The sequence below is a fragment of the Pelodiscus sinensis genome, chromosome 15, assembly GCF_052426305.1.
Source record: "Pelodiscus sinensis isolate ZL-2025 chromosome 15, ASM5242630v1, whole genome shotgun sequence".
Lineage (NCBI taxonomy): Eukaryota > Metazoa > Chordata > Testudines > Trionychidae > Pelodiscus > Pelodiscus sinensis.
The window spans coordinates 20,419,975-20,447,435 of record NC_143066.1 but is presented as its reverse complement, the minus strand read 5'-3'; the positions used below and the strand labels follow the sequence as shown (position 1 = coordinate 20,447,435).

Here is a 27,461-nt window from a genome sequence, read left to right as displayed (position 1 = left end):
TCCGAACTAGCTACTCCGTGGCGCGTGTAGCCGCGTGGCACGGGGTTCGAACTAGCCGGCATTTAAAAATGGCGCCGGCCGGCTTCATGCAAATGAAGCCCGGGAAATTCAAATCCCGGGCTTCATTTGCAACTGCGGATGACTACATTACCCCTGCTAGTTTGAACTAGCGGGGTAGCGTAGACATACCCAAAGATATTATTGCAGCCCTACCCCAGTGTTCAGAGGCACCATTGCTCTCGTGTTGATGTAACATTTCAAACATGCATACCTTGCGATAGACTGCACCAATGACAGCTGTTTTAAGTCTCATTCCAGTAACAAAACAAATATGGAAGTATTGGTGGAGAATCAGAGTTTGCAGACAGGCACATGCAAACAGAAGCCCTGTGTACAGATAGCCTTGCCAATTTGGGGCATCTTTATCGTTCACAAAGTTAATTAACAATCTGCAAAGAGAGGATGTGATGAAGTTAATACACACAGTCAGAGTTTATCAAATTTCCACACAGTGACTAGATTATTCTACACATATCAGTCACATGAAATCCCAAATGCTCCAAACTGGTGGTAGCAAACATTCAAGTACACTAGGCCTCAGTCAAGTCACAAGATTTCAGTTATAAAGTCTGGGTAAAAAGTCCCCCAAATTCATCACCACCAGTGTTCTCTCTAAGATTTTCCATCCATAAGCTGAGTGAGTTGTCTCTTGTGCACCAATATTGAGTTCATGTGCACTTTTTCGGATGGATACCACTGTGGCATCCAACTTACTAACAAATATCTTATAAACCTCTCCCTTTTCCCTCTGCTGCAATGTCTCCCGCCCTCCCCTCTCCCCATCTACACCCCTAATGCCTGCTGTCCTCCATCCCTCATGCTCTTTTGCTGTCCTGGCTCCTGCCATTCTCATGCCCCTCAGCCCTCTGGGGACCTGCCCTCTTCCCCATCATCTCTGACCCCTGCACCTGCCCTTCCCTTCCCCTCTGGACCCACCCCTTCCTCTGGCCCCACTGTTCATCTGTAACTATCCCTCCCAATTCCTTTTCCTAACACACCCCTCTACCCACCTGCCCTGCCACTCTCCTCTGCCCTCTGGTGCCCATTCCTCCCCTCCCCACCCTGTGTCTGCCCTTTTGCTTCACCCCCAAAATCCCCTGCACCTGTATCTTCCCTTACCACCTGCACCCTCCTGGTGCCTCCCCCTTCCCACACTACCCCCTTGCCCTCTTCCTCTGGTGCCCACCCTCTCACCACCCTCTGCCCAGTTCTCCTCGTACCCCTCTGTGTCCTTCCTCATGCTCACCCCTCCTTTCAACCCCTCTTCTCCCTGCACCCACTCCTCTTCCGTCCTCTTGTCCCCATTGCCCCACCCCTCTCCTCGCATCACCCTGTCCCCTCCCTTCTCCCACTCCCAATGACAGCTTCCCATCCCCTGCTCCGCTTCCCCTCCCCACCCTGCCCTTTCCCTTCATTGTCTCCTCTTGGACCCTGGCATTTGTGTCTCCTCCACCCTGCCCCTTGGTGCCTTCCCCTTTCTTCTCCTGTCTTGGTTCCCTCCTCTACCCTCAGAACAAGCCCCTTCTTCTCCTGACCTCCACCTTCCCCTTAGTTCTCCTCCTACCCGTCCCTCCCTGCTTCTACCTTCCTGACACCTGAACCCCTCAACCCCCTAGTGCCGGAGCCAATGTATTCCCATATTGTTTTATTCTGCATATTATAAATAAGCATCCACTGGAGAATTTCCTATCCAGTAACTTCACTACTAAGGAACAAGAGGCAGGAACAAGACCCATCTTCCAACCTAGCCACAGATATCCTAGGGCTGGCAGCCGGTATTCAGCAAACCCCTCAGAAAGACATAAGTAACCAAGTACATCCTAGCCTGAAGGAAGGAAAGGAAATCCCTCTGGCAAAGTGTCCCTCTCCCTGAGCACTGGCAGGGAACAGCCCCGGCTGCCAGCGCAGAGTGGCCAGTCCCTCTTGACACATAGACAGTGCGCCCCCCACCCCCCACTGGAGACCCGCAGGGAAGAGGTCTGTACTGAGCAGCTCGTACCAGCTACCGAGAGCCGCTGTTGCCATGCGGGGGCCACAGGTGCCGAGAATATTGGGTGAGGAGAAGGAACAGCACTCTCTTCTAACCGGAGTTAAACCTCTGCAAATAGACTGAAGCTGCCAGTGCACATGCTGCACCTCAGACAGCGGGAAGCAGCGCACGTCACCAGCAACCTGCTCCCCAGGGTAGATCTCCATGTGCCCTACGTGCCGGGCCTGGAGTCGGAGCCACTGTGCTATTTTTAGTACCGAGGCCCAGCCTCCAGCTCTGGCAGCTGCCCCACTGCTCTTGGGGTGGGGCAGCCACCCACCACATGGCCCCACCTCTGGGAGCAGCTGCAGCCATGGCTCTGCTGAGGAGGTGGGCAGGACTGAAATTCTTCATGCGTGCCTGCACTGGCACGCAGGTTACAGGGAGCACTGACCACCACCCTCCTCTCCCACCAGCCTGTGTCACACTGCCTGCGTGTCCCTCCTTATATTCTCACACTCCACTTTGAAATACGTCCTCTTAGATGTACTGACAGAAATGATCGCTAGGAAGGTATAAGGGCTATGTCAAAAGGAGAAGAATGTGTTGCCTGGGCTCTGCACAGAGATGCTACCAGAGGATTGTTTTTTCCAATCACTGACCTGACTAAGGCACATCATCTCAATTTAGCGTTCCACTTCTTCCCTTACATTATACCAGCGCACCTTTTCCCCTCACCCTTCCATTGCTTCAGCTGCAGATTTAAAGGGTTACTTTTCACTTCAGGAGCTCTCTCCGTGATCCCAGGAACAGACACATATTAACATTAGCTTAGATGAAGCAAATTTCCTTTTGTCTCTAAACTTCCCTTTTCTGGCCTTCTTTGTGTTAGGAAGAGAACTCTCAAAGCATGAGTGGTCAATCCGAACTGGAAACCAGTGAATCAAAATCATTTGCATGGAAAGTCTAGAGCAAAAGGAAGCAACTTATCAGCTATCGCAGCTAGCGGATGAGTAGCCCAATGATAACAGCAAGAACAAATACCAATTAATCAAAGAGCTTTACCATGGTACGCTGTATAAACACAAAAACTGAAACAAGCATTAAAGGCAGCCTTACTTCAAGATCTCTGGCCCTGTAAACATCATAAGATCATGAATGGCTTTGAAGAGGAAGCTCATGAGGAAATACGGTCCAAAGGTTTTATACAACGCCATTAACAGAGAAGGCTGAGAGTTCCTTTGAGATGGTTTTACAATCAAAGCTTCAACTTCTTCGGTTACATCATCATCTGAGTTGGTTGATTTCATTTGCTTTTTGGGTGAATACACCATTTTTATGGGTGGCCTGCAATAATAAAGATTTCTTTAAATTAAATACATATATTTTTGTTAGTCTCGAAGGAGCCAAGGGACTACTTGTCTGTTTGTTTTTAAGCTGTTTTTAAAGTTACAGACTAACAAAGCTACCCCTCAGAGTTTACATTGTTAGGACATTCTTCTGAATCACACAGTCAACTATTTAAAATTAATGAAGGTCACACCTGCAAATTGAACATAAGAATGCGTAGTCTTAAAATGAGATATCCTGAGCTAGTTCTTCTTGGGTATGAGAGTAGATATCTCTCTACTTACAGCGGTATGCCCTACACACCTGAACCCCAGGGCACAGACTTACACCAGTGGTACCAACCAGTAGATCGGGATCTACCGGTAGATCTTGGAGTCTGACAGGTGATTCTGACTGGTTTGGCTAGGAGGCTATCAAGTGCCTGCATGCATTTCAGCTATCCCTCCCCTACACTGTCCTGCTGCTCCTGCCCAGAGCCTCAGAGCTGCTTCCTGGGAGCCTCCTGCTTATTGTGCAGAGTGGGGGAGACAGAGGCAGGGGGTCGTTGATGTCACTCTGTCCATCCTGCCCCCCCCCTTCCCCTGTACCTTGGGACGGACAGAGTGACATCAATTACCCCCTGCCTCTGTCACCTTCAGAGAGTGAGGAGGGCGGGGCCTTGGCGAAGGGAGGGGCAGAGGTATTTGGGTTTGAGGTAGATCCTGGACTGATTTAAATTCAAAAAGTGATCTTATGCTTAAAAAGGTTGGAGACCACTAACTTGCACAGGCTCACTACGTGCCCAAGCCAGGCCTCCCATGATGACATTTTATTTTTTAGCAGCATAGGGACCTGCCGCTGGAGCCTTTCCCACTGCAATGAGCGACTCCAGCAGTGAGGAAAGGTGCTTGGAGGAAAGACAGCAGGGAAAGGCTCCAATGGCAGGAAGGTCAGCAGGGAAAAAGCTCCGTGAATTCCCCACAGATAGAGCCTTTCCATTGTGGCACGTAACTGTGTTTCCATGTATATTATAAACCATACAATACGGTGGGCAATAATTTTCACGGGGGGAGCGGGGGGAGGGGAGCACTTAATGAATTTTGGTACATGGTCATGGGCTGGCTCCACCCTGGAAGGGGCGTGGCTGGGGACTAGCCTTCCCCCAGAGTGGTCTGGGGCCAGAGGCTTTGAATTAAGAACACAGCAAAGGGCTCCCAGTCCCACCACTACCATGTTGCCTGGAGGCTGCTTAGGGTTGCTGCGCCTATTTAAAGGGCTCATGGCTCTGGCCCCTGCTGCGACTGGGAGCCATGAGTCATTTAAATAGGATCCTGCTGCCTGAGCCACCATCTGGAAATTCAATGTCATGGGCAGCAGGCTATAAATAGAAAGCAGCCAGATGCAGCCCGTGGGTCAGATCGAAGTGTTAAGCAGACGGGATCCAGCCCCTAGGCTACATCTTACCCAGCCCTGATATCGAGGCTGGAGCCTCCAGGCTGAAATAGTTCCCATTATTCATAGTTTGGTTCAATGACTCTCAGCACGCCCACTACACAAATTGTTACAGCATCCCTGCTGTACACCTAACTGAACTGAGAACAACATGTGAACTTGAAGGAGTTTTCCTTCATTGAACAGGCACTTCAATATGTAGTGATGACATAAGCATGAGAAAAACTGGCAGACACGATTAACATTGGTTGAAAAGGATATAAAAATAGAATACTGCAAAGGCCGTAGTCCATTTCCAAGCTGAGAAATATCCTAAACAAAAAACATATGAAAAATCCTCGTCTCACACAAACTCACAAGGTTGATCCTCAGGGTCTATGCACTTTAAGGCAAATCCTGAGGTCCATACTCAGTATCCAGAAAAACTTCTAATGAGTTTATGGGACTGTATCTGGTAAGAACCAAATAATCTCAGATTTTAGCCACTAGTATCCCAGAGGCATTAATGGGCAAGTGGATTCATTAGGTCCTTTATGATACTTGATTGTCTACTACTTTTGGAACATAGTCATAAAAAATAATTCAACAAGTGAAAATAACTGACTGGATAAAAGCATACTAGCATAGCGTGTGATCAGTTTTACTTCACTAGTATTTCTCAGTGTTAAAAGCTTATTTTACTTGCACCCATGTATTATTTTATATATAAATAAAATAATAGTTTCCACTTTATATTCAGTTTTCTGAACATCAGAGGAATTCAAGAAAAATGTCCTGAATAAAATGAATCTTAAGCTACTCCATCCAAGTTTCACGTATTCTAATAAATACCAGTTTGTATTTATAACAACTAGCACAATTGAACTTACTTCTTTGGATTTGTACATTCCTTCGCCCAGTATCTAGCAAAGCCTTGTACTACCTCCTCTGATTTGTCCTCGTCATTTAATGACCACAAGTCTTTAGCTTCCAATGGGTGCCGATAGCCTTGAATCATCAACCTATATTGGAAAAAATCATCTTAATCATCCCTTATATACTGCCAAACAAGTTATGAAATTAGATAAACAGATAAACAAAATGCAGCCAGCTGCAGGCAAAAGGCAGTAATTTATTCGACACTGCACAAAAAATTTAAGATAAATTAGTAATATAGTGCTTAACTGACATTTCAGGGAGAATTTAGGAAACAGAATTAAATTACCCCCACTTGGAAATTAATAACGCAATTAAAACATTTTATAAACTGAATAAAATTTTTATTAGGCTTCATTTTACGTTTTACTTAAAAAGCAATACCTTTAGCTAAAACCATGATGAGACACTGGCCAACTCCTGATTAAGACAGACATTACCACCTTTTTAATCACTTATAATGCTACATTTTTTCATATTCTTTAGGGCTCTCCCATCCACATAGTGATACCATTTAGCTTGACGTAGCTGTTTTACTCACAATCCAAGGAGCCACTGTTGAAATAGAACAAACTAACTCTTGATAACGAGAAGAATTTTTTTTAAAGTAGAACTTTGGAAAACAATCATCCAACAGTCAAAATGACTTAAGTGCTGTAAGTTTGTTTCCACTCTACCATTCCTATCAATCAAACATTAAAATGCATTGTTTAATGATAATAGAGATGTAGCTGTGTTAGTCTGGTCTTGCAGAAACAAAAGAGACAGGACTATACAGCACTTTAAAGACTAACAAGATGGTTTATTAGGTGATGAGCTTTCGTGAGCCAGACCCACTTCCTCAGATCAAATTGTGGAAGAAAATTGGCATGACCATATATACCAAAGGATACAATCAACAAAAGTGAACACATATAAAATTGACAAATCAGAGCAGAGGAAGGATGAAGGTTAATGTCTATGAGATAATGATGATAGGGGTGGTGATAATTGGGGAAGCTATCACCCCTAACAACATAATCTCATAGACACTAACCTCCCCCCCGATTTGTCAATTTTATATGTGTTCACTTTTATTGATTGTATCCCTTTGGTATATATGGTCACGCGAATTTTCTTCCACAATTTGATCTGAGGAAGTGGGTCTGGCCCACGAAAGCTCATCACCTAATAAACCATCTTGTTAGTCTTTAAAGTGCTGCATAGTCCTGTCTTTTCTTGTTCAATGATGTGGTTATGCAGATACATGTGCATCAGCAGAAGTCAAGAGATTGAACAGACCCATCATTAGAATAGAATAAAATAATTATCCACCTATCACTCAATCCACCTAATTTCCTGTATTTAAACAATACCTTCTATTTAAAAATCTTAAAAATGTCTATAGATCAGGAGAGTCTTGATTATTTTCTGAAAGTACATCAATAGTACTTTCTGAAAGTAAAACAATATTTGATTTGTCCTTTTCATATGTGTTCATTTTTTTTTAATTGTATCCTTTGGTATATACGGTTGTGACTATTTTCTTCCATTATTTGATCTGAGGAAGTTGGTCTGGCCCACGAAAGCTCATCACCTAATAAGCCATCTTGTTAGTCTTTAAAGTGCTACATAGTCCTGTATTTTGTTACAATAGGCTGACACTTAATTGCTGCATTTTACAATGACTTATTCTCTTACCCTGTGATCCACCAGAAAGTAATTTTGGAAAGGAATGAAGCACTAGACTCTGGGCAGGGATTCTAAAGAAAAGGAGAGAGAAAAATGTCAACCACATAAATAAAATGTATTTTTTTAATCTTTCTATACAACGTCTATCTTTATGAAATTTACAACTTTATTATAACAATTCTTCAGCTCCGCTAACTCTTCCTCTAAAAATCCAAACATCCTTCCTCAAGCAGATTATTCTTCACAGGAGAACGCACAACATCGTGGATCCCAATTTTTTACTAGAATGGGGCAGACCAACACTACTCCATTCCAGTAATGCAGTTCCATGCAAAATATCAAGAAGTTATATGAGCTTCACCGCACATGCAGCTCTAAATAACCCAGCAGACCCTTATATTTTATTTTTCAGTAACTGGCAGAAGATATGCTGCTAATGCTTAGATCAGGGTTGGGCAATAAGAGGCCCACAGGCCAGATGCTGCTCACCAGGGTTAGCTTCTGGCAGGCCAACAGAGCTTTATTTACATGTGTGTCTGCAGGTGCAACTGCTCACTCGCAGCTCCCATTGGCCACAGATCAAAGTTCTCCAGCCAATGGGAGCTGTAGGACGTGGTGTCCCAGTCCACAACACTTCCCACATCTCCCATTGGCCTGGAACAGTGATCTGTAGCCAACAGGAGCTGCAAATGGCTATACCTAAAAATGCGCAGGTAAATAAAGCGCCAGCAGCCCATCAAGGGTGGGGCTTACGACAGTGACGTCAGAGGGACCCCGGCGAGCATCCGGGGTGGCGGGGGATTTAAAACCCACCTGGGCGGCAGAGAGGGGGGAGGCCGGCGAGGGGGAGCTGACCCGCAAGGAGGGTGGGTAGGCACCCGGAGACGCCTTGCAGGAGGGACTGGCAGAGCCGGTAAGGCTCATCACAGAGGGACGGGGAGGAGAAAGGAAGTAGCCCAGGGCAGGGCGGTGAACCAAGCCCGTGGGCTGGCTCATTCAGGGTCGCAATCCCGTTAGCCGGACTGAGACTGCGCTGTAGTCTAAGTCCTTAGGGCCCTGGGCTGGGGCCCACGAGTGAGGGCGGGCCCGGGCCCCCCTTTCTCCTCCGTCTCAGGAGGAGACCAGACTCTGCGGAATATCTGGACAAGGGAAGAAACTGGGCAGCTGAAAAGGGCTGGATGGCTGGCCAGGCTTAAGAGGGCCGGACGCCCTAAGACTCGGTAAAGGGAGTGAAGGACCGGGACGCCAGACCCACCCCCAGGAGCGCGGTCACAGGGAGGTGGGCAGCCAGGGATCTACCAGCTGCAAATGGAACCCCAGTGGGCCATATCTGGCCTGAGGGCCGCAGGTTGCCTATCACTGCATTACCAGCTCAAGGAATGCAACACTTCAATTCACAGAAGAGGCAGGTAATACTTCCACTTTGCAACTCAAAGCAGTCTCCAGTAGCTGGAGCCAGGGTATTAGATCTTTAGACTTCAGTGGTGCCAAAACCGGGGCAGCAAAAAAAGCACTTACACAAAATGGGTTTTCAATTAGGAAACTGTCATGTAGAGTCAGATTCAGAGTTAAACATAAGTAAAAAAAAGGATAAAAAAAAGCTCTGGAGTAGAATACAAAAAAAAAAAAAAAAAAATACAGATGACCCTAACTATCTACTCTTTGCCTGGAAGTGTGATATTTCAAACTGAGGACTCTCTTAACTTATGTGTTGCAACAAATGCAAATACAGTCGTCACCTACATTCACCTAATTTTACACCTGTAGAATATCTAATCCCTCTAAAGAGACTGCAGGCTTATCATACAACAGATAAAAAGTGAATGCACCATTATACAACAGTAGCTGTATCACTGTAGTATTTCTCAGAATAAAACACAGTGCCTACCATAAAAAATAAATACCTCTACCCTTCATGTTCCAGGATAGCTAAAGCACTCTTCTCCACCAGGCTGTCTCTTAAACAGGCATCACCACCACCAGGCTGTCTCAAACAGTTTACATTATGTATAAAATGCATATAATTTTGCACATTGTGGACCTAAGCCTGCATGGTGCCAAGGTTCCGCTCACAATCAACCCACAACAGTAAATGGCAAGTGCCTTCTACTGCAATTAAACTCAATGGGAATTGAATTATTCAGCATCTTCCAGATTCAGGCCCAATGACTCACTTAAAAAGAGTCACAGAGTAGGACACTATACACTAGGCAAAATATTACCAAGCACTTACAGGATCATTAACTGCTTCAGAAAACAGAGGTGGTCGTTCTGGGAAGCAGGACAAGATAAGCTGTATTAGCACCAGGATGAAGTAGCTGTAGAAGGTAACGTAACGAAATACATCAACTTCAGCATCCTAGAAAAAGGATTTGATGTGCTGGTTAGAAAAAGTAAAGCAACGGCTTAATGTACAACAACCAACCATGTAGCAAATACCTTTATTTGGAAATAAGAATATTTACTTCCCTGGAGGCTTAGATGCTTGTCAACCAAGCAAAAGATGGGGTCTGTGCTGCTGACCACAAAGTAGCAAGCTTTCCTTAGGAAAGTATTGGCCATTCTAGGATAAATAGGTTTCAGGGATTCCTCCAAGCATGGTCAACCTTAGACTTGCTGGGGTTCAGAGCAGAAAACCAAAACTCCACAGCAGGGGACTGAAGCCTTGGACCTTGAGCGCTGGCACCCAGGGTTGAAGCCAAAGCCTGAGCTACTTAGCTTTGTGGGGTCCTCTAACATGGGGCCCAAAGGCAACTGCCCTGTTTGCTGCCCTCCCTCCCATCCTCCATGCTGCCCCTGGGTTTTATATGCAGAAAACCAGTTGTTGTGGTACAAGGGGGCCATAGAGTTTTCATAGTATGCGGTGGGGACAGCAGAAAGAAACCCTGTACTATACCATGCTCTGTATAGGAGACAGCAGTTTCTCTTCCTGTGCGTATGCACAGCACAGCTCAAACCAGCACTCCCAAAGAAGAGACAGACAACAAACTGAAGAAAACACAGGGCCACTACTAAATATAATATCAATTTAATAGAAGCCAGTCAAAAGTTTTCAAAAAACCTCACAAAGCTGAGGAACTTTTTCAAGAAAGTGACATTTTATTTTCATTCATTTCTACAATTTAATGAAGTAGCCAAGGGTAACTTCTTTATTTAAAACCCAACCATAACGAGAACTATACAAGAGAACATTGTCCAAAGGGCGTATGAAACTAAAGACATCAAAGCAAATGCTTCAGGAAATCCACTGTCTAATCAACAGGAAAGTGAACTAAACATTACCCTGCACTGTTTCAGATGGAACCGTAAACACCCTCATTCTATTCAAGTAGGTTTTACTTGTTTCTAGAAGTTCCACTAAAACAGTTTTGCTTCTGCCTTGCCAACATTTATAAAACAACCAAACTTTTGATTAGATTCAAACACAGCAAACTAAATAAAAAAGTAAAATAAGCATTACTTAATGGCTCTTAAAAGCTCAGGAATGGAGTTACACTTAATGGATTAACTCCTCTGCTGAGTGTTTTAAGGAGCAATGATGGGCATCGTGGATTAAATCATTAAACAAGTAGCCACTGCTATTACAGCACTTAACTCACTATAATTGAAAAGTAATCACTTACCAGATTTAAGGCATTCAGTATTTTGGACCTGAAAATTATTGTAGCACACAGCAGTGCAATAAACCAGAAAATCAACATTATGCCTGAAGACTGGACTCCTTTCATTCTCTCATATTGTATTAAAAATGTGGCAAGCAACTACAGACACAAAAAAGATAGCATAAACATGTCATGTTCATAAGAGTTAAGAAATAAAATTACACACAAAATAAGCACAATATACATTTATCCCGAACTATGATTTCATGTTTGTATTCCAGTATCACCCAGAGGTTCTAACTACATCTCAAGTGTCTTTGGCACTGTACGAACATAACAAAGCCAGTCGGTACTCCAAAGGACATTAATTTAAAAAACATAATGCAGAGTGGGGAAAAGTGATGGATAGTACATACAAGCAGAACACCAGACAAAATACATTCAATGCCTCTAAAAGGAAAAAAAGGCACAAATGAATGTACACAGCCATATCTGATTATGAAGACATTTTAACCTTTTCAAGGGATTTCCCAGGGCTAATCTCCTGAAAACTGACACAGAAGGAGTTCATCTTTAAATAATCCCCTCTTTCATACTCATTTTTAAAAAATGGTTACACTAACCAATGTGATTTATGTTTGGGTTTTTTCAATTTCCACACGCTGTTTAGAGAACCTTTTATACACTTTGCCCTCATGTGGCATAAAGCATATTTACAATGGGTCCTGGGCTTCCCATTTTAGTTACATTAACAACTCAGCATGAAATTAGGGCCAAAGATGGGTTTGACCTAAGTTATTCTTTTCAAGTACTAATTAGGTTTTAATTTGTATTAATCCTAATCTGGTCTGAAAGTGGGGGAGGGAGGGAAAACAACTTGCTGCTTACTAAAAAGAGGTTCTCCTGAAGAATCACAATGCAGACAGCTTTTTAGAAAGGCTAATAGGATAATACCTGCATTTCCCAGCAAGCAGTCAGCCTGGGATACATAGCAGCTAGTGCACACAACACTAACTTTTAACACTTTCCATCACAGCACCAAGAGTTTGTGCATAAAGAAAACATGAAGTTCAGTCAGACCCAGAGAACTCAAGGATCTATTACAAACACTTATAACAATTTGGAATTTGCTTTTTAAAATTGAATAAGGTTGGCATCTTTCTTGACTATATATTATGGTTTTAAGAACTTCTATTTACAGCCATTCATCCCCAGATTAAATCAAGTTCTCAAGCATGTGCATGAGTAAAAGGCATCTCTGATCTCCAAAAAAGCATAGATGTATGGTGACCGGGTGTCCCATTTTTAAAGGAACAGTCCAGAATTTAAACCCTCCTGCTGGTGTCCCTACTTTTTCTTACAAAATGGACAAACTGTCCCATATTTCTGTCTCCCCCTCACATCATTACTGGCAGATCCTGCTGCTGGTTAATCCCTGTTTGCTTGCCTGCCACCCACCCATGAGGGGGGGACAAGGTCCAGTTGCCAGCAAGGGAAGGGTGGATGGGACAACATTGGTGGTCTGTTGAAGATGTATCGTGTGGGGTCAGCCATGCCCTCTGTTGGTCCTTTAGTGCAGCCCCCCGCTGCATGCCAAGTCTCGGTCAAAAGGGCGCCGCCCACACATTTTCAGCTGGCACTGGCTGCACACTTTGGTGGTTGGTGCGTGCAGGCAGGGTCAATTATGTGTGTCGCTCCTGCTGCCCACCCGCTGGCCCTTTACGTGCTTCCCCTCTCACTGTTCTCTTCCTGCTTTACCCGCTCTCCCCTTTCCGCCCCCCACTCCTCCATATCGCCTCCCGTTCTGCAGGGCACATCCTGCTCCCAGCGCTGTGTGGAGAACAAGTCTCTGGTTGGAGCACTAAACTCACCGAACAGTCAGACTTGTAGACTCCTTCCTTTCCCCGCTGCCGCTGGCTGGGCCAGCACCCTGGGAAAGCCCAAGACCTCCTAGTCTGAGGTGCTGAGCCCTGCATGTACCAGAGCCTCATATATCACTAAGAGAGGTGTATAGGAATGCGGGTGAGTCACCTCCTCCCCATGTGAGCCCTAAGGCCCTAAAGAAGCATTGCTTTTTAACAGGGTCTCAATCAACTTGAAGTTATTTTCAATGTTTGTACAATCAATTACTGCTGAACTCGCTTGAATAAGTGTAATTTTACCAGGTGTCCCATATTAAGCATTGGGAACTATAGTTGCTTTATATCAGGGTGGGCAGTAATTTTTGATGGGGGAGCCAATCCAAGAATTTAGAAAGTGGTCAAGAGCAGCACTCTTCCACGTTATTAATGGAGGCGGTGTGGGGTCTGGGATGGAGGTAGGTTGCAGAAGGGCGCTTGCGGTAAGGGATCGGGGTGCAGGAGAGGATGTGGGATCTGGGAGGGAGTTTGGGTGAAGGAGGTGATTGTTACCTGGGGCAGAGGACTGGGATATAGGATCTGGGAGGGGATATGGGTGCAAGGGGCAGCAGAGGGCTTGGGGGGCAAAGGATTGGGATGCCAGATGTAGGCTCTGGCCAGGAGACTAACCCACTTGTCTCCTGGCCGTCAGCCTTCTCAGGTAGATTCCCTTTCTCCCCACAACCCCGCAGTGACTGCAGGACCATGTGGACTTTGAATAGCTTTGAGTCTAAACAGACGAAGGAAGGGTGCTTTGCAAGCTGCCTGTTGACTACAGGCAGCTCCCATCAGCCAGAAACTGGCCACAGGGATTGCGCCGGGGGCAGGAGCAGCACGTGATGCCTCTTCCCCCTTTCTCTGGGCTTGCAGCTGTTCAAACAGGGCTCTGCAGCAGCCACTTTTCTCAGCAACATGTCGGGGACAGGCATGGAGCCTTCATGAGGCTCCCAACTATGTCCACGGGCTGGATCCAGCCTGCAAGTCAGATTTTACCCAGCCTTGCCTTACGCAGATGCCTAGAACTAGCTTCGCCAAATGCTGATATGCAGTTTTTAGCACCAAGTTTGCTTAACATAAATCAAAAAATCAGCATTTCAGTTTAGCATCAAGTGAAATCTTTAAATTTTGATTGTACTTAGCGAATGAAAATGCTAAGTAGATGCTAGAAAAGATCATACGTGCAGTTGAGAAAGATAGCATGACTTTGCATCACAGAAGGAATCAGAGAAGAATGACTTGTACTTACCATTGTTATGCCCAAAACTGTAGGGCTAATGACAAAAACTGGAGGTCGGAAAATATTTTGACTTCTTTCCCAGAAAGAGTAGAAAAGGTCTGCCCAGCAGATTATCCATAATAGCAAGCCCAAGGCCTGAAATATGAAGTATGAATAAATATTGAAAGTGAACTTGGACCAAATGTAACAAAATGTCTTTTGGTACAACAAATTAATATCAACCCAATCCAATGAAATGTCTCTATTTGTGTAGTCCTATTAGGCAATTAATACTAGTCCAACTTTATAGAACATACCTAGTAGATGAGGTAAAATGATAATCTTTCTCTGTAGGTCCCCCGTTAAAAGAAATAATTTTAGATTATTGATTTATATAGTTCTGATTTATTCTGAGATATCACACACTGACAGTTCATGAAGTGAAGATTGGTGTATTTCTCAACTTAGGCTGGGAAGAAACTCTTAAATTGCAGGTTTATAAGTGAGGCAGAAATCCCCCAAAATACCCATTAAGATACCAGAACTCCACTCAAAGTCTCTTGCTCGTTTTACAGAGGAATAAATTCTGTTTAAAAAAAAGACACGAGCCAATTCAGTGAGAGAAATGGAACAGGATTAATATAATTATTCTGAAAAGATAAAATAATTCTATGTGCTTTAAGAGGTGGTGAGAAGCCGGATTAGATTTAATAAAAATTTTTGTTTCTAAATTTGAAGCTTAATGATCAAGTTAGCCAACACAATGTGATACTTCCCAACTTCAGGGCACGAGGCATGCTCTGGGGCTGTATTTAAGATCAGTAACATGGACCAGTGCACAAACAAGGACCTTGAAGGATATGCACTTAACAACACCCACAAAAAACAAACCTGACAAACTTATTCTCAGGCAGACCACTAACATGACAGTGTAAGACACAGAAATCAAATTCAGGAGAATCTGATCCATGAATCCCATCCCATTATAAACATGTTGCAGAGTTAAACTATTTAATAATAACTGGGGGACTGAACTCCTGCTCGCTATGCTCACCAACTCCCCTCTATCAGGTGGTACGTGTCTGGCCAGAGGGGAGGGTGCAAAGGTAGGGGAGGGTGCAGGTGTCTGGCCGGGGGGAGGGAGAAGGTGCTGGCTAGGGGATGAGAGGTCTTGGCAGAAAGGGAGAAGGGCTGGGGGTGGGGGGGGGAAGGAAGGGGAGAAGAGAACCAGTCTCAGATGGTGGAGAGGTTGCAGGGTGGCTGGGATGGGAAAGAGTTCGGGCTCAGATGGCAAAGAGAATGCGAAGTGACCGGAGAAGGGTGTCAGGCTCGGATGAAGGAGGGGACGCAGGGCGGCTGGGAGGGAAGGGTCAGGGCTGGATAGCAGAAGGGACCCAGCTCCAGCAGCAGCAGCTCCTCCATGGTAGCGCAGCCCCCTGGGGCGTGAAGTGGGAGCTGGAGCTCAAGCAAACCACGCCTGGAGGGGATAGTGCCAAGGCTGGCCAGAGCAAGCAGCCGAGGACGGTGGTGGCGGCAGCATGAGGATGCAGATGATATCACTCTGTTGTCCCACTGGAATTTTTTTTTTTTTTAATATATAGAAATTCAATTTGGTACAAACCTGAAGAAAAAAAAATCCAAATATGTGGCACAGATTCTGAAGTGAAAGTCACTTACTGTTTTGGCTTTATTAAGATGCGACATTTGGATATAGCCCCTGTCATGACAACGGAGGTACAGGAAGTATACTGGGAAACAAACCCACAGGTAAGTACAAGGCACCCAGACAAGGACGGTGTTCTGAAAGCACTTGGTGAAATCCGGATTTTCTGTGTACCAGGTCAGGTTCCAGTCCTGAAGGAAACAAAACAGATAAGTAGAGAATGAAAAAACAAATTCACCACTTAAAAAAACCCACCACCTATTTATACCTGAGGAGTCTTATTCTTCCTGGACTATTAATCTTTAATCCAAATATAGGTTAAATTCAAATGGGTCAATATTAGAGAATATTTAAAGTTTTGCTTCACCTCACACCATTCATGCACTTTTAAAAGTTTCTGCTAGCACAATAGGTTACAGTTGCTGGGTTGACAACCTTCCCAACCAGACGCCATTGCCACGAATGGCATCTAGTCTGTCCAGTCCAGGAGATTTGGCAACCCTATGTGCTGGTGTCACAAGTTTCACAGCAGTCTTGTCACTCAGCTGGCATACGGAGATGTTTAGCTACATAGATGAAAATTCTCTCAATCCTTGAGAGTTAACCAAGATGACCTGTACAACTAATGGAGGGTTCGGCAAGCGACTTTCCCATTTGGTCTGTTTCTGGCTTCCTCTATGAAACGGTCAGCTGCTAAAGAGGAAGATAAGACTTTATGTACCCAAGAACGTATCCAGATAGGACACTAGCAGGCCTGCTGACATGTGCATGGGGGGAAAGCAAATGTAGCAGTTGCCCCAGGGTCCGGCGATTTAAAAGGGCCTGCCACCACTCCTACAGAAGCAGCCGGAGCCCTAGCCACTTCAAAATCACCAGCAGAGCACCATGCAGCATACTCCAGGTGGCTGAGGGCTAATTAGGGAGTGGAGGAGTCAACATGGCACACACTGGCTATGTCTAGACTGGCATGATTTTCCGCAAATGCTTTTAACGAAAAAGTTTTTCCGTTAAAAGCATTTGCAGAAAAGAGCGTCTAGATTGGCACGGACGCTTTTCCACAAAAGCACTTTTTGCGGAAAAGCGTCCGTGGCCAATCTAGACACGCTTTTGCGCAAAAAAGCCCCGATCGCCATTTTTGCGATCAGGGCTTTTTTGCGCAAAACAAATCTGAGCTGTCTACACTGGCCCTTTTGTGCAAAGCTTTTGCCCGAACGGGAGCAGCATAGTATTTCCGCAAGAAGCACTGATTTCTTACATTAGATCGTCAGTGTTCTTGTGGAAATTCAAGCGGACAGTGTAGACAGCTGGCAAGTTTTTCCGCAAAAGCTTCTGCTTTTGCGGAAAAACTTGCCAGTCTAGACACAGCCACTGAGTCATACTGAGGGCTGGGGGACTCAGTCACACCTCCTTCACCTGAGGCCCTGTCCATTCTGGAAGTACAGAGCTGGGCCTCCCACACCTTGCCCAAGGGTTCGGCAAGTGTACAGACCCCCTCAGACACAAATCAGGGTGTTTATCTGCAGTACACTGGCTTATCACACAATAATGCCCCAGTGTACTAAAAGTGCATGACAGAACTTTGATGTTACTCTTCCTATGCTCTGAACATGGTGCATAACCAGAGTCTAATCTAAAGCTAATGTATATAGAAAAAGAATACTGACCATCACAGCCATTGAAGCATGATCACCATTTTTACTACTAGCCACAAAGCTATACAATGCCATATACTCATTAGCAAAGGAAATCTTATCCCAGGAGAGCTCGTTCATAGTTTGAATTAAGGAAATGGAGATTACAATAAAGGAAGTGATACATGATTATTACTAACAAGGTGATATAACACTATGAACAAAATCAAGTATTGGGATAGTGAATAGCTACAGTAGGCAGGGTTGCCAGATGGTTTCCACAAAAATACTGGACACACTTGACATTACATCACAATCTACATTACATTTTATTTAGAAAGTATCGGACATTTATATTTTCTCAATTTGTTTCCCAAACAAAAAGCTCAAATACTGGACTGTCCGGTTCAAAACCGGACACCTGGCAACCCTAACAGTAGGAGTAGCATTATACTGCAAAAGAGGGATGTAAACCTAGGATTATCAGGTAGTTGAGTCTGCTACTTTAATCCCTCTCCCCCCGCCCCTTGCTGGCACCCCTTGTGGACAGCAGCTGCTAGATCAGGGTCCTTCCGCGTGTAGGAGCTACCCCCGCTGTGGCTTTACACTTTAAATGTAGTAAGAGCCTGGCAGTCTGAGCTGGGCTTGTCCAGTCCCAGCTCGTGCCAGGTCCAGGACCTACCCCCATTGTGCCTCTGCAGTTTAAACATAGGAGGAGCCAGGCTGCCTGCACGCACAGCTCTCACTACATTTAAACTGCAGAGCTGCAGCGGGAGTAGCTCCTGAATTCAGCGTGAGCCAGGACTGAGCAACTTCCCTTACCGACTAATCGAGTAGTTGACACAAATTGTACTGACTACATGATTAGCCAATTACTTTCTCTTAACATCCTCACTGCAAAACTGAAAATACGATATTCAGCAGCAGATCGTTTCTCTTCAAATATTTGAAGAGACCAGTTACTGCCTTTAGAAAATTAATTTTAATTCATATACAGAAGGATACAGCGGGACAAAAGTGATTGTGCCAAAAGTGAAGTAGAGTACTGTAATTCCTCATTTAACACTATAGATATGTTTCAGAAAATGATAGTGTTAAGTGAAAATGTGTTACGCGGGGTCAATTTTCCCATTGAAAATCATGGAAAAGGTGGGAGTTGCGTTTCAAGTGTTGGTATCTGTTGGGACCGGGACATGAGGTTGGGGGAGAAAGGGGACTGGGTTACAGCAGGGAAAGGAGGTGTTTGGCTCTGGGGAAGAGAAGGGAAGGCGAGGGAAGGGGAGGGGGAGTGGGTTGGGAGTATGCCCCTGTGACGGGTCTGCCAGGACCCGCACTGCATCCAGCGAGGGGGAGTCAGCGGGGAACGGCACGACGAGCGGCAAACCCTCCGCCACTTTGCAGGGAGGCGGGCGAAGCCCCCCGCAGCTGCCAGCAACAGGCCAGCTGGGGAAATCGTGTTATTCCGGGGACAGTCGTGTCATTCAAAAAAAGTTCCCCCCCCAAAAATCATGCTATCGCAAAAACGTGTTATGCGGGGACGTGTTAAATGAGGAATTACTGTATACCGCAATTAAAGACACTTGCTAGCTACCGTTCAAAAGACCACAGTCAACATGTCACATCTGATTTTTTTAACTTATTAATGGTAACTAACAGTTTAGAGAAAAATATTTCTATTTCTTCAGTTCTATTTTACAGCAGTGGTGGGCAGACTGCAGGCCACCCATTGTGGCCCACCAGTAATTTTGTTTAGTGTTGCCCACATTTAGGGTTGCCACATTTCACTGGTTTCCATCCACATCGTTTTTTCCCCTGCAAGTATTGCTGAAGTGACAAGCACATAAAGCCAAGGGACGTGAATTGAGGTGCGCACCGATTCCACACAGCATGAACTGTGAGAGCCGTGAGTACCCTCTGCCTCCAATCAAAGGGCTGCTACTGTTCAATCAGTACACTTCGCATTCTAAGTATGCAAGCACAGTTAGTAAAATTGCCCTATCCTGGGAGGCCATTTTGCTTACGACAATCTTGTGGCCCACCCACTATCCTGGGTTGCCCATCATTCTTTTATAGAACTGCGTAGAAAATCAATGCATCTGTTTGAACATAATGATCTCATTCGCAAACTCATACAACTCTTCATCTGTAGATTTCAAAGCACTTGTTCCTCAGTTTCCCCATATTTTACAAAGGAGGTAAAGATGGCCTTGAGCAAGTCCCTTCACCTCCAAACAATCTACTAGCAAAACTGGGAATAGAATCCAGCCCTCCTGAATCCCAGTGTCTATACAACAGCCCATACTACCACCTTGTAATTTTCCCCTATCCACACAACTCTTGAAGACTGACAGTAATTTATAAATACATTTTGTAAGATAGGAAAATGTACTTACAAAGTTACAAAAGTTGGCAGAAAGGGCTGATGTAACCTTGGAAGTATTTTAGTAAAACTTTTTTCAACTAACTAGGTCAGGCTGACAGGGTTCTAGTCTCTATCATTTCAATTGCCATAGATTACAGTGCTGTTTTATGAACTAATTCCTATGAAGTGTCTAAAAGGGGTGGGAGAGGAACCTATGAAGTATAGAGGTATTCCAGTTTAAGCCAAGAACAATTATCTTAATTCAGAACTAGTGCTTAAAAAATAGCCTAAGCATGGAGCTGAAAAGACAGCAGAAGGAAGCAAGACTCTTTTAAAAACATTCAACATTTGTACCCTTCTCATGTTGTTATCTTCTGTAAGTCAGAGCCTGCAAGATTTTCTGTTTTATCCTGAACTCAGTTCTTGGTTACATAAACAAAAAACAGAACTATGTAGAATAAACCATAACTTTATGGTTACATAAAGTAAGTGATGCATGTGTCACACAGTAGGAGTAGGGATACAAGTGAAATAAGTGGTGAGGTTTTGACTTTTTTTTCCCAAAAATATTCTCTCTTTATTTTTTTAAACCGTAAAATGCAAGGTTTCTGATCAAGTACATACTCTACAAATACATAAAACACAGATTTTCCTAGGAAGTAGTGAGAAGAATAAGCACTGAAAATCTCAAAACTGGAAAACCTGAATCCCTAATTACCTTTCCCATGTACTGTTTGTGTTAAGAGATCTCGCTCCACCTCTAGGTCAAACAACTCCTTTGAGGATTCTGCAGAAACTATCATGAGAATCACATACAGCAACTGCAAAATCACTGTGCAGGCATGCTTATCTATTTCCTTAACCCTAAATGACCCCATTAAAGGTTTTATTGGACCAATGCATGTTGGTGAGAGCGAGACTTTGGAACCACACAGCTCTTCTCTCTCTCACACACACAGACACTGGTCCAATAAAAGATCCCACCTACCTTGTTTTTCTAATATCTTGGGACTGACATGGCTACAATTGCACTGCATACCACTGGGATTTTCAGCTTAGTCATGCTTACGTTTCGCCACCACACGACTGTTTCCTGCTTTAAATATTTCAGTTTTGCTGCTCCCCTTACAATAGTGAAGAGAAAACAACCCATGACATTGAATAGCAATTTACCAGTCGGTACAATTACAGCAGATTCTTGATTTCATGAACACCAACCTCACATGTGACAGTTATACAAAACATTCTGCAAGTGAGGAAAAAGAAAACTCGCCACTTTCATTATGTAACAGCAATGAGAAGGTCAACATCTGTCCACATTCTCAAGCCTTCTGAGGATTGGAAGTCACTTTGCAAAGTTTGGAAGGACAAAAATAAAGTGATGCAGTGCAATAAACTGCAACTTATGCATCACACATACTGCAATTTTGAGATGTTCTCTGATTCCCAATAGGTCATAAAATAATAGTTCTACTAAAAACCCCTTCAAATCTAGACGTGCTCTCAGTTTATGTATGGCAAATACACAATCTTAATTTATGAAAGATTAAATATGTAAAACTACAATTGACATTAATTTCTCTCCTTGTGAACACAATTTCTGAAACCAATACTGAAGTATATGACGTGGAGAGACAAAAAAAGGGAAGGTTGCATCTTTATTTGTGTGTGTAATTTGTGTGTGTTTGCTTTTTCTACTCTTACCTTTGAATTGGACTTTGCTATTAAAAACAAATCTTTTGTTTATTTATATCCCAAGGAGTCTTTGGAGTGCAAACTCTGAAGAGTTCATGTCCAAGTCTGCCCCACAGAGACCAGCTTCTTTCATGCTTTCAGGGGTGATGATTTGGAGTGGAAATGTCTAAATTGCATAGTAATTAACAGCTTGGGGAGGATGGATTTGAAGAAACTCTGAAATGGAGGGACTGTCAGTGTCACCTACATTGAGTCACTGGGCTGGTGGAAGGTTGGGTAAGACTGTGCGCTTGTGGACATGCAGCTGCCCCAGGGTCTGGCAGATTCAATGGGACTCAGGGCTCCCAACAGCTACAACTGCTACTGTGACCCTGTATATCGATGCTGGAGCACCATGCCACATGCTCTGTGTGGCGCAGAGGGCTGGTTGCCCTGGCCTCTGCACCCTCTAGGAATGTGGAGGCCATCAGCTCCCCTGAGAGTGACTGAATGCTGCAACAGCTTAATTGCCAGCTAAAGGCTTGGATGCAAGAATGGGAGTGATGCAGCATGAGAACATGCATGAAAAAGGGAACAAGCAGATGATTTTCAATTCAACAGGTCTAGGTTAGTTAGGCAACCGTGCAATATCTATACTTCCTGTAGTCCAATGGTCACCAACCAGGAGATCGGGATCTACTGGTAGATCTTGGATCCTGTGACAGGTGATCCTAACTGATTTGGAAGAGGCTACCAAGCGCAGCACTTCGACTTCCTCTCCCCCCAATGCTGTGCATCTCCTGCCATTTGCCCTGGAGCTGTCCTCCCCCCACACACACTCCCGGAGCCTCCTGCTTGCTGTGCAGAGCAGATGACAGGTGCTCCCTCCCCAGCATGTATTTTATCTCCAGAGAATGGAGAGGAGGGGCACAACACAGCTTGGGACAGAATTTGCTGGCTGCTTTTCAGAGTGGTGCAAGGCCAAGGCCTTAGCGCCGCTGGCACCACTACCCAGGAGCCACCTGAGGTAAGCACTGTCCAGCTGGAGCCACTCCCAACCACTCCCCCAGTCATAAACCCCCTCCTGTACCCCAAGCTCCTGCATGAGCCCTGAGCTCCTGGACCCAAACTCCCTTGCAGAGCCTGTACCCTGACCCTCCTCTGGCACCCCACCTCCTTCCCCCAGGCTCAGCTCAGACTCCAATCCCTTAGACCAAGACCAGAGCCTGTGCCCCCAGCCTGATGAAAGGGAGGGAGAATGGGGGAGGAAGGACAGAGTGAGCAGGGTCAGAGCCTCGGAGAAGGGGCACAAAGAGGGTGGGGGGACAAGGGTATTTGGATTTGCTGTAGATCATGGATTGCACTTCAATTCAAAAAGTGATCCCATGCTTAAAAAGGGTGGAGACCCCTGCTTCTAGTCCGTGTCAGTTTCGTGGTTTCACAACTTTAGTGCAAACCAAAACTCAAAAAAAAAAAAAAAAAGTCAGAAAATATGCAGCAGAAAAAGAAAACATATTTAATTTGAGTTTATTCCAATACAAATATAAGTAGCAATAGTGTAGCAATATGATGACAAAATGGCATCTCTGCTGCTGGACTCAGAAAAATTAATGCTCAAAAAAAATAAAATAAACCCACACACCACATGCAGGCAATTGCAAAGATTAATAGCTCTTATTTTTCATGCAATCTAATGACACTGAGGCTGTTGGCAGTGGCTTGCAAATTGCAATAACTGTCCCATGTAAAGGATTAGGGGTGAAAGGGACCAACTGATCACAGGAGAAGAAGTGGAGCCTTACCTCTTAGGTTATAATAGGCGTGAAATTTTACAGCAGTTTTCCTGGAGACAGCTACTGGTTTTGTTTTAATTGCATTATTTTAATAAAATGTCAAAATACTCCCAAAGTAGCAGATTAGTACTTTTTAATATATTGATTTTTAATAAATCAACCACCCACTTCTCTCGCATCTAAGCTTACACTTATTTCAAAATTAGTTATATTTCTAGCTCTGTGGTTGCAAAAAAACAAAACCACCACCATACACAAAACACCACAGTCCCAAGTCTGCATTAGAGCACGACATGCAGATGAAGACTGAAACAATAAATCTTGGGGTCAAGTAATAGCTCCTTCCACAGGCACAAGAGTCCTGAAGTGTAGTCACAAAAGCTCCCGCACAAAAAAATGAAAGTGGTGCCAGGTGCCCAGCATTCATATGGACCCACTGAAAAATTACTGTTAATCAAATCTGGAACTGCACAAGATTTGGAAAAATAAGGGTTAAGCATGTCCTCCATTTCCATTTCAAAAGTGAGTGCTGAACTCTCTTTTGATAGTGGATTCCCCATAAAATCTATGCATACAATGCCAAATCTTGTGAAAACAATTTCTGTTTGAACTTTCCTAGACTGAAAAGATGGTGGTGCTGGCAGCAATACTATAAAATGTTAGTCTGCCTCTATTGTTGGGAGAAAAACTAAGGAAGTTGTGTCCTAAATAGGTCTAATTTTTGGAATAAACATTCAAAGCTATGTCTGACCTTGAAATTGGCTGATTTCATCCCTGGCATACAACAGCTGCTGTTAAAAGGAGCAGCCACATGCCTACTGTTCTCGTGTCTGTAATCCTTTTCAAAATATGCTTTAGTTCAAGTTTTCCATTGTCAGAGGTGAAAAAATTAAACTTGCACACAGCAGGTTTGAAAGGAAGAAACTGGTCTGAAGGTGTAGGCTTTTTTTTTTTTCCAAAAAATTGTGTGATTAATAGCACTATTAAACAAGAATAGAATATTATGTATATACATATTTGGGGGGGGTTACATTTTAAAATATATCAATTTCAATTACAACACAAAATACCAAGTATACAGTGCTCACAGATTTATTTGTATTACAAATATTTGCACTGTAAAAAACAAAAGAAATAGTGTTTTTCCAATTCGCCTAATACAGGTACTACAGGCCAATCTTTTATCATGGAAATTGAACTTACAAATGTAGACTTATGTACAAAAAAAACTGCGTTCAAAAATAAAACAAAGTAAAACTTTATAGCCTACATGCCACTCAGTCCTATTTCTTGTTCAGCCAAATCACTCAGACAAAAAGTTTGGCTACGATTTGCAGGAGATAATGTTGTCCATTTTTTGTTTACAGTGTCACCTGAAAGTGAGAACAAGAGTCCACATGGCACTGTTGTACTGGATGTTGTAAGATATTTACATGCCAAGTGCACTATGCCTGTGTCCCTTCATGCTTCAACCATCATTCCAGAAGACATGCATCCACACTGATCGCAGGTTCTGTTCAATAACAATCCAAAGCACAGTGGACTGACACGTATTCATTCTCAGCATCTGATTCAGATGTTATCTGTAGAAGGTTGATTTTCTTTTTTCTAAGTTTGGGCTCTGTAGTTTTTGCATCAGAGTGTCTGAAGAATTCTGGAACATCTCACATTTGTACCTTCTTTGCATTTTGTCAAATATGCAGTAAAAGCATTCTCAAAATGAACATGTGCTGAGTCATCATGTGGCAGAATGTGGAAAACACAGATTAGGAGATATACAATTCTCCCCAAGAAGTTCAGTTACATTATATTTGTATCTAAAAAATAATAATAATAATTCCTCTGGAATACGGGCCAATGCATGAAGGGGCACATGAAAGTTTAGCATATCTGGCATATACATAGCTTGCAACACTGGCTACAGAGATGCATGTGGTCCCTGCAACCAGCCACTTTGAGCAATGTCTGGGGGCACAGCAGGCGGAGAGCCTACTCAAGATTTCCACCGGGCTGGGGGCCAGTGATGAACACCTGTTTTCACTTTCAGGTAACATTATAATGAAGAAGCAGGCAGCATTCTCCCCCATAACAAACAAGTTTGTTTACATTTAAGCGATTGGCTGAACAAGAAGTAGGACTAAGTGGTCTTGTCAGTGATAAAGTTTTATATTGCTTTGTTTTCGAGTAAAGTTGCTTAAAAAAAATCTACATCTGTAAATCACACTTTCAGAATAGAGAGACAGTGCTACAGCACTTGTATATTAATTGAAAGATATTTCTTTTATCACTTTTACAGTGCAAGTATTTGTAATCAACATGAAAAAGCATTTTAATAGAAATCACTATATTTTAAAATATAGAAAATTGTTGGGGGAGGGGGGAGGAGAGAAAAGCTCACCCAAAAGGAAATGAGGAATTCACCTTGTAGCTCAGAGGTGGGAAAAAATATGTCCGTGGGCCTCATCCAGCCTGCCAAATCACCAGATCCATCCCACCACTGGCCCTCAGGGAGTCTTGAGTAGGCTCTATGCCTGCTGCGCCCCCAGACATTGCTCAAAGTGGCTGGCTGCAGGGACCACATGCATCTCTGTTTGCGCCACATGACCTAGGGGGAGGTAGGTGGCTTCTCAGGCTACCATCATCCCCAGCACAATCTCACAGCTCCCATTGACCACCCCCACCCACTGCCCAACACCCTTCTCCAGATCACAATCCAAACCCTCTGCACTCCTGTTCCAGCACCTATACCCCATCCCAGAGCCTGCAACCCCACCTGGACCCCAGAAGACACCCCCTTCATCACCAAAACTCCCTCTCACACCCCAATTCTCTATCTCCTCTACGCTCTCTTCTGCACCCAATTTGTACCCCATAATCTGCACCTCCTCCATTAATATCATGGAAGAGTACACAACCATTGACCACTTACTAAATTCTTGGAGTGACCCCCATCAAAAATTATTGCCCATCTCTGTCGTAGCTGCTTGGCTATTGATAGTTTTTTTTTTCCCCCAATGAAAAGTCCAAACATATGATTTTTTTTTTAAAATAAAGGAAATTGTGATTACATAACCAGCCAAATAGAGGACAAAAAGATACCTACATGTTTGGTTAAATTTTATTCAATACTCAAATTCACACAAAGCACATTCACTTTTTTCGGGGGGGGGGGGGGGCGGGGGAGGTGGGAAGGAACCAACAAAGCTGTCCAATGTTTTGAATATTAACATTCTATAGACATACTGCTCTGTTTAATGTGCAATCAGATTTCACTTAATTTAAAAAAACAAGATATGATACTATAGGTGATGTAATAACTTTCAATATGATAAATGCCTGTTAAATAGAGAAATCAATGACTATTTTACTTTACTTTTATTTAAACAAATATTTAAACATTACATTGTTGTGATGAATGTTTTGTTTCTGATACTTATTTGGCAAGGATTTATACACCAATTAACCCTTCCTAAATAAATAGTTTGAAAAAGCCTTTATACATTTACATCTGTTGATACTAAAGGTTGCCCACTCTTCTTGGCACCAGATTCTGTATTTGAAAGCACAAGTTCTAAGTAATAATAAAATAATGTTTCTTTAAAAAATTCATGATCTTTTTACTAATATTTTTACACGGAAGAATGGTACTCTGATTATACCAACCATAAACAACAAGAAAGACTACTGCAGTTTAACAGAACTCAGGGTATTTATTACAGGTATTCAAGACAGTAGAGGATGTATTAAAGATACTTATACACAATTTTAAAATGCATTTTTGTAGCTACATATTATGGTAAGAAAGGTATGAAGTGGTATGAGTGATTTGCATAATTCTGGTTTTTACAAGCATACAGAAAATAATTCTATTCACCCAAATGCTAGCATTTGCTCTCAAATCTCCAAAAGATTGTTTACTTTATGACTAATGAAATGAGTAGTCCTTTGGCACCTTAGAGACTAACTAATAAATAGGATCATGAGCTTTCATCAGAGGCATTCCAGTGGAAACAACAGAATACAGGATATATATAGCAGCAAAAGCAGTTACCATTCAATTGTAGGATTCATGTTAATGAAGCCAATTAATTAGTCTAGATATGTCCCATTCATAGCTTTTGATGTGAAAAAGCAAATGTCAAAGACAGGAGAAACTAGCTTTGTAGTGCATTAACTAGTTAGTATATTTATTCAAGCCCAGATTGACAGTGTCAAATCTAGATAAA

At 43.5% G+C, this 27,461-nt stretch overlaps 1 protein-coding gene across 2 annotated transcripts in view; it reads right to left on the bottom strand.

Moving 5' to 3' along the window:
* ABCC1 (ATP binding cassette subfamily C member 1 (ABCC1 blood group)) overlaps positions 1-27,461 on the bottom strand; it is a 103,135-nt gene that overhangs the window by 48,185 nt on the left and 27,489 nt on the right. For both annotated transcript variants that reach the window (XM_006119586.5, XM_006119587.5), the window contains exons 2-9: positions 15,790-15,966; positions 14,143-14,268; positions 11,020-11,157; positions 9,630-9,755; positions 7,406-7,467; positions 5,680-5,811; positions 3,149-3,376; positions 272-449 (exon numbers count right to left, since the gene is read on the bottom strand). In XM_006119586.5, the coding sequence (XP_006119648.3) occupies positions 272-449; positions 3,149-3,376; positions 5,680-5,811; positions 7,406-7,467; positions 9,630-9,755; positions 11,020-11,157; positions 14,143-14,268; positions 15,790-15,966 (1,167 nt within the window). The remainder of the gene's footprint in view (positions 1-271; positions 450-3,148; positions 3,377-5,679; positions 5,812-7,405; positions 7,468-9,629; positions 9,756-11,019; positions 11,158-14,142; positions 14,269-15,789; positions 15,967-27,461) is intronic.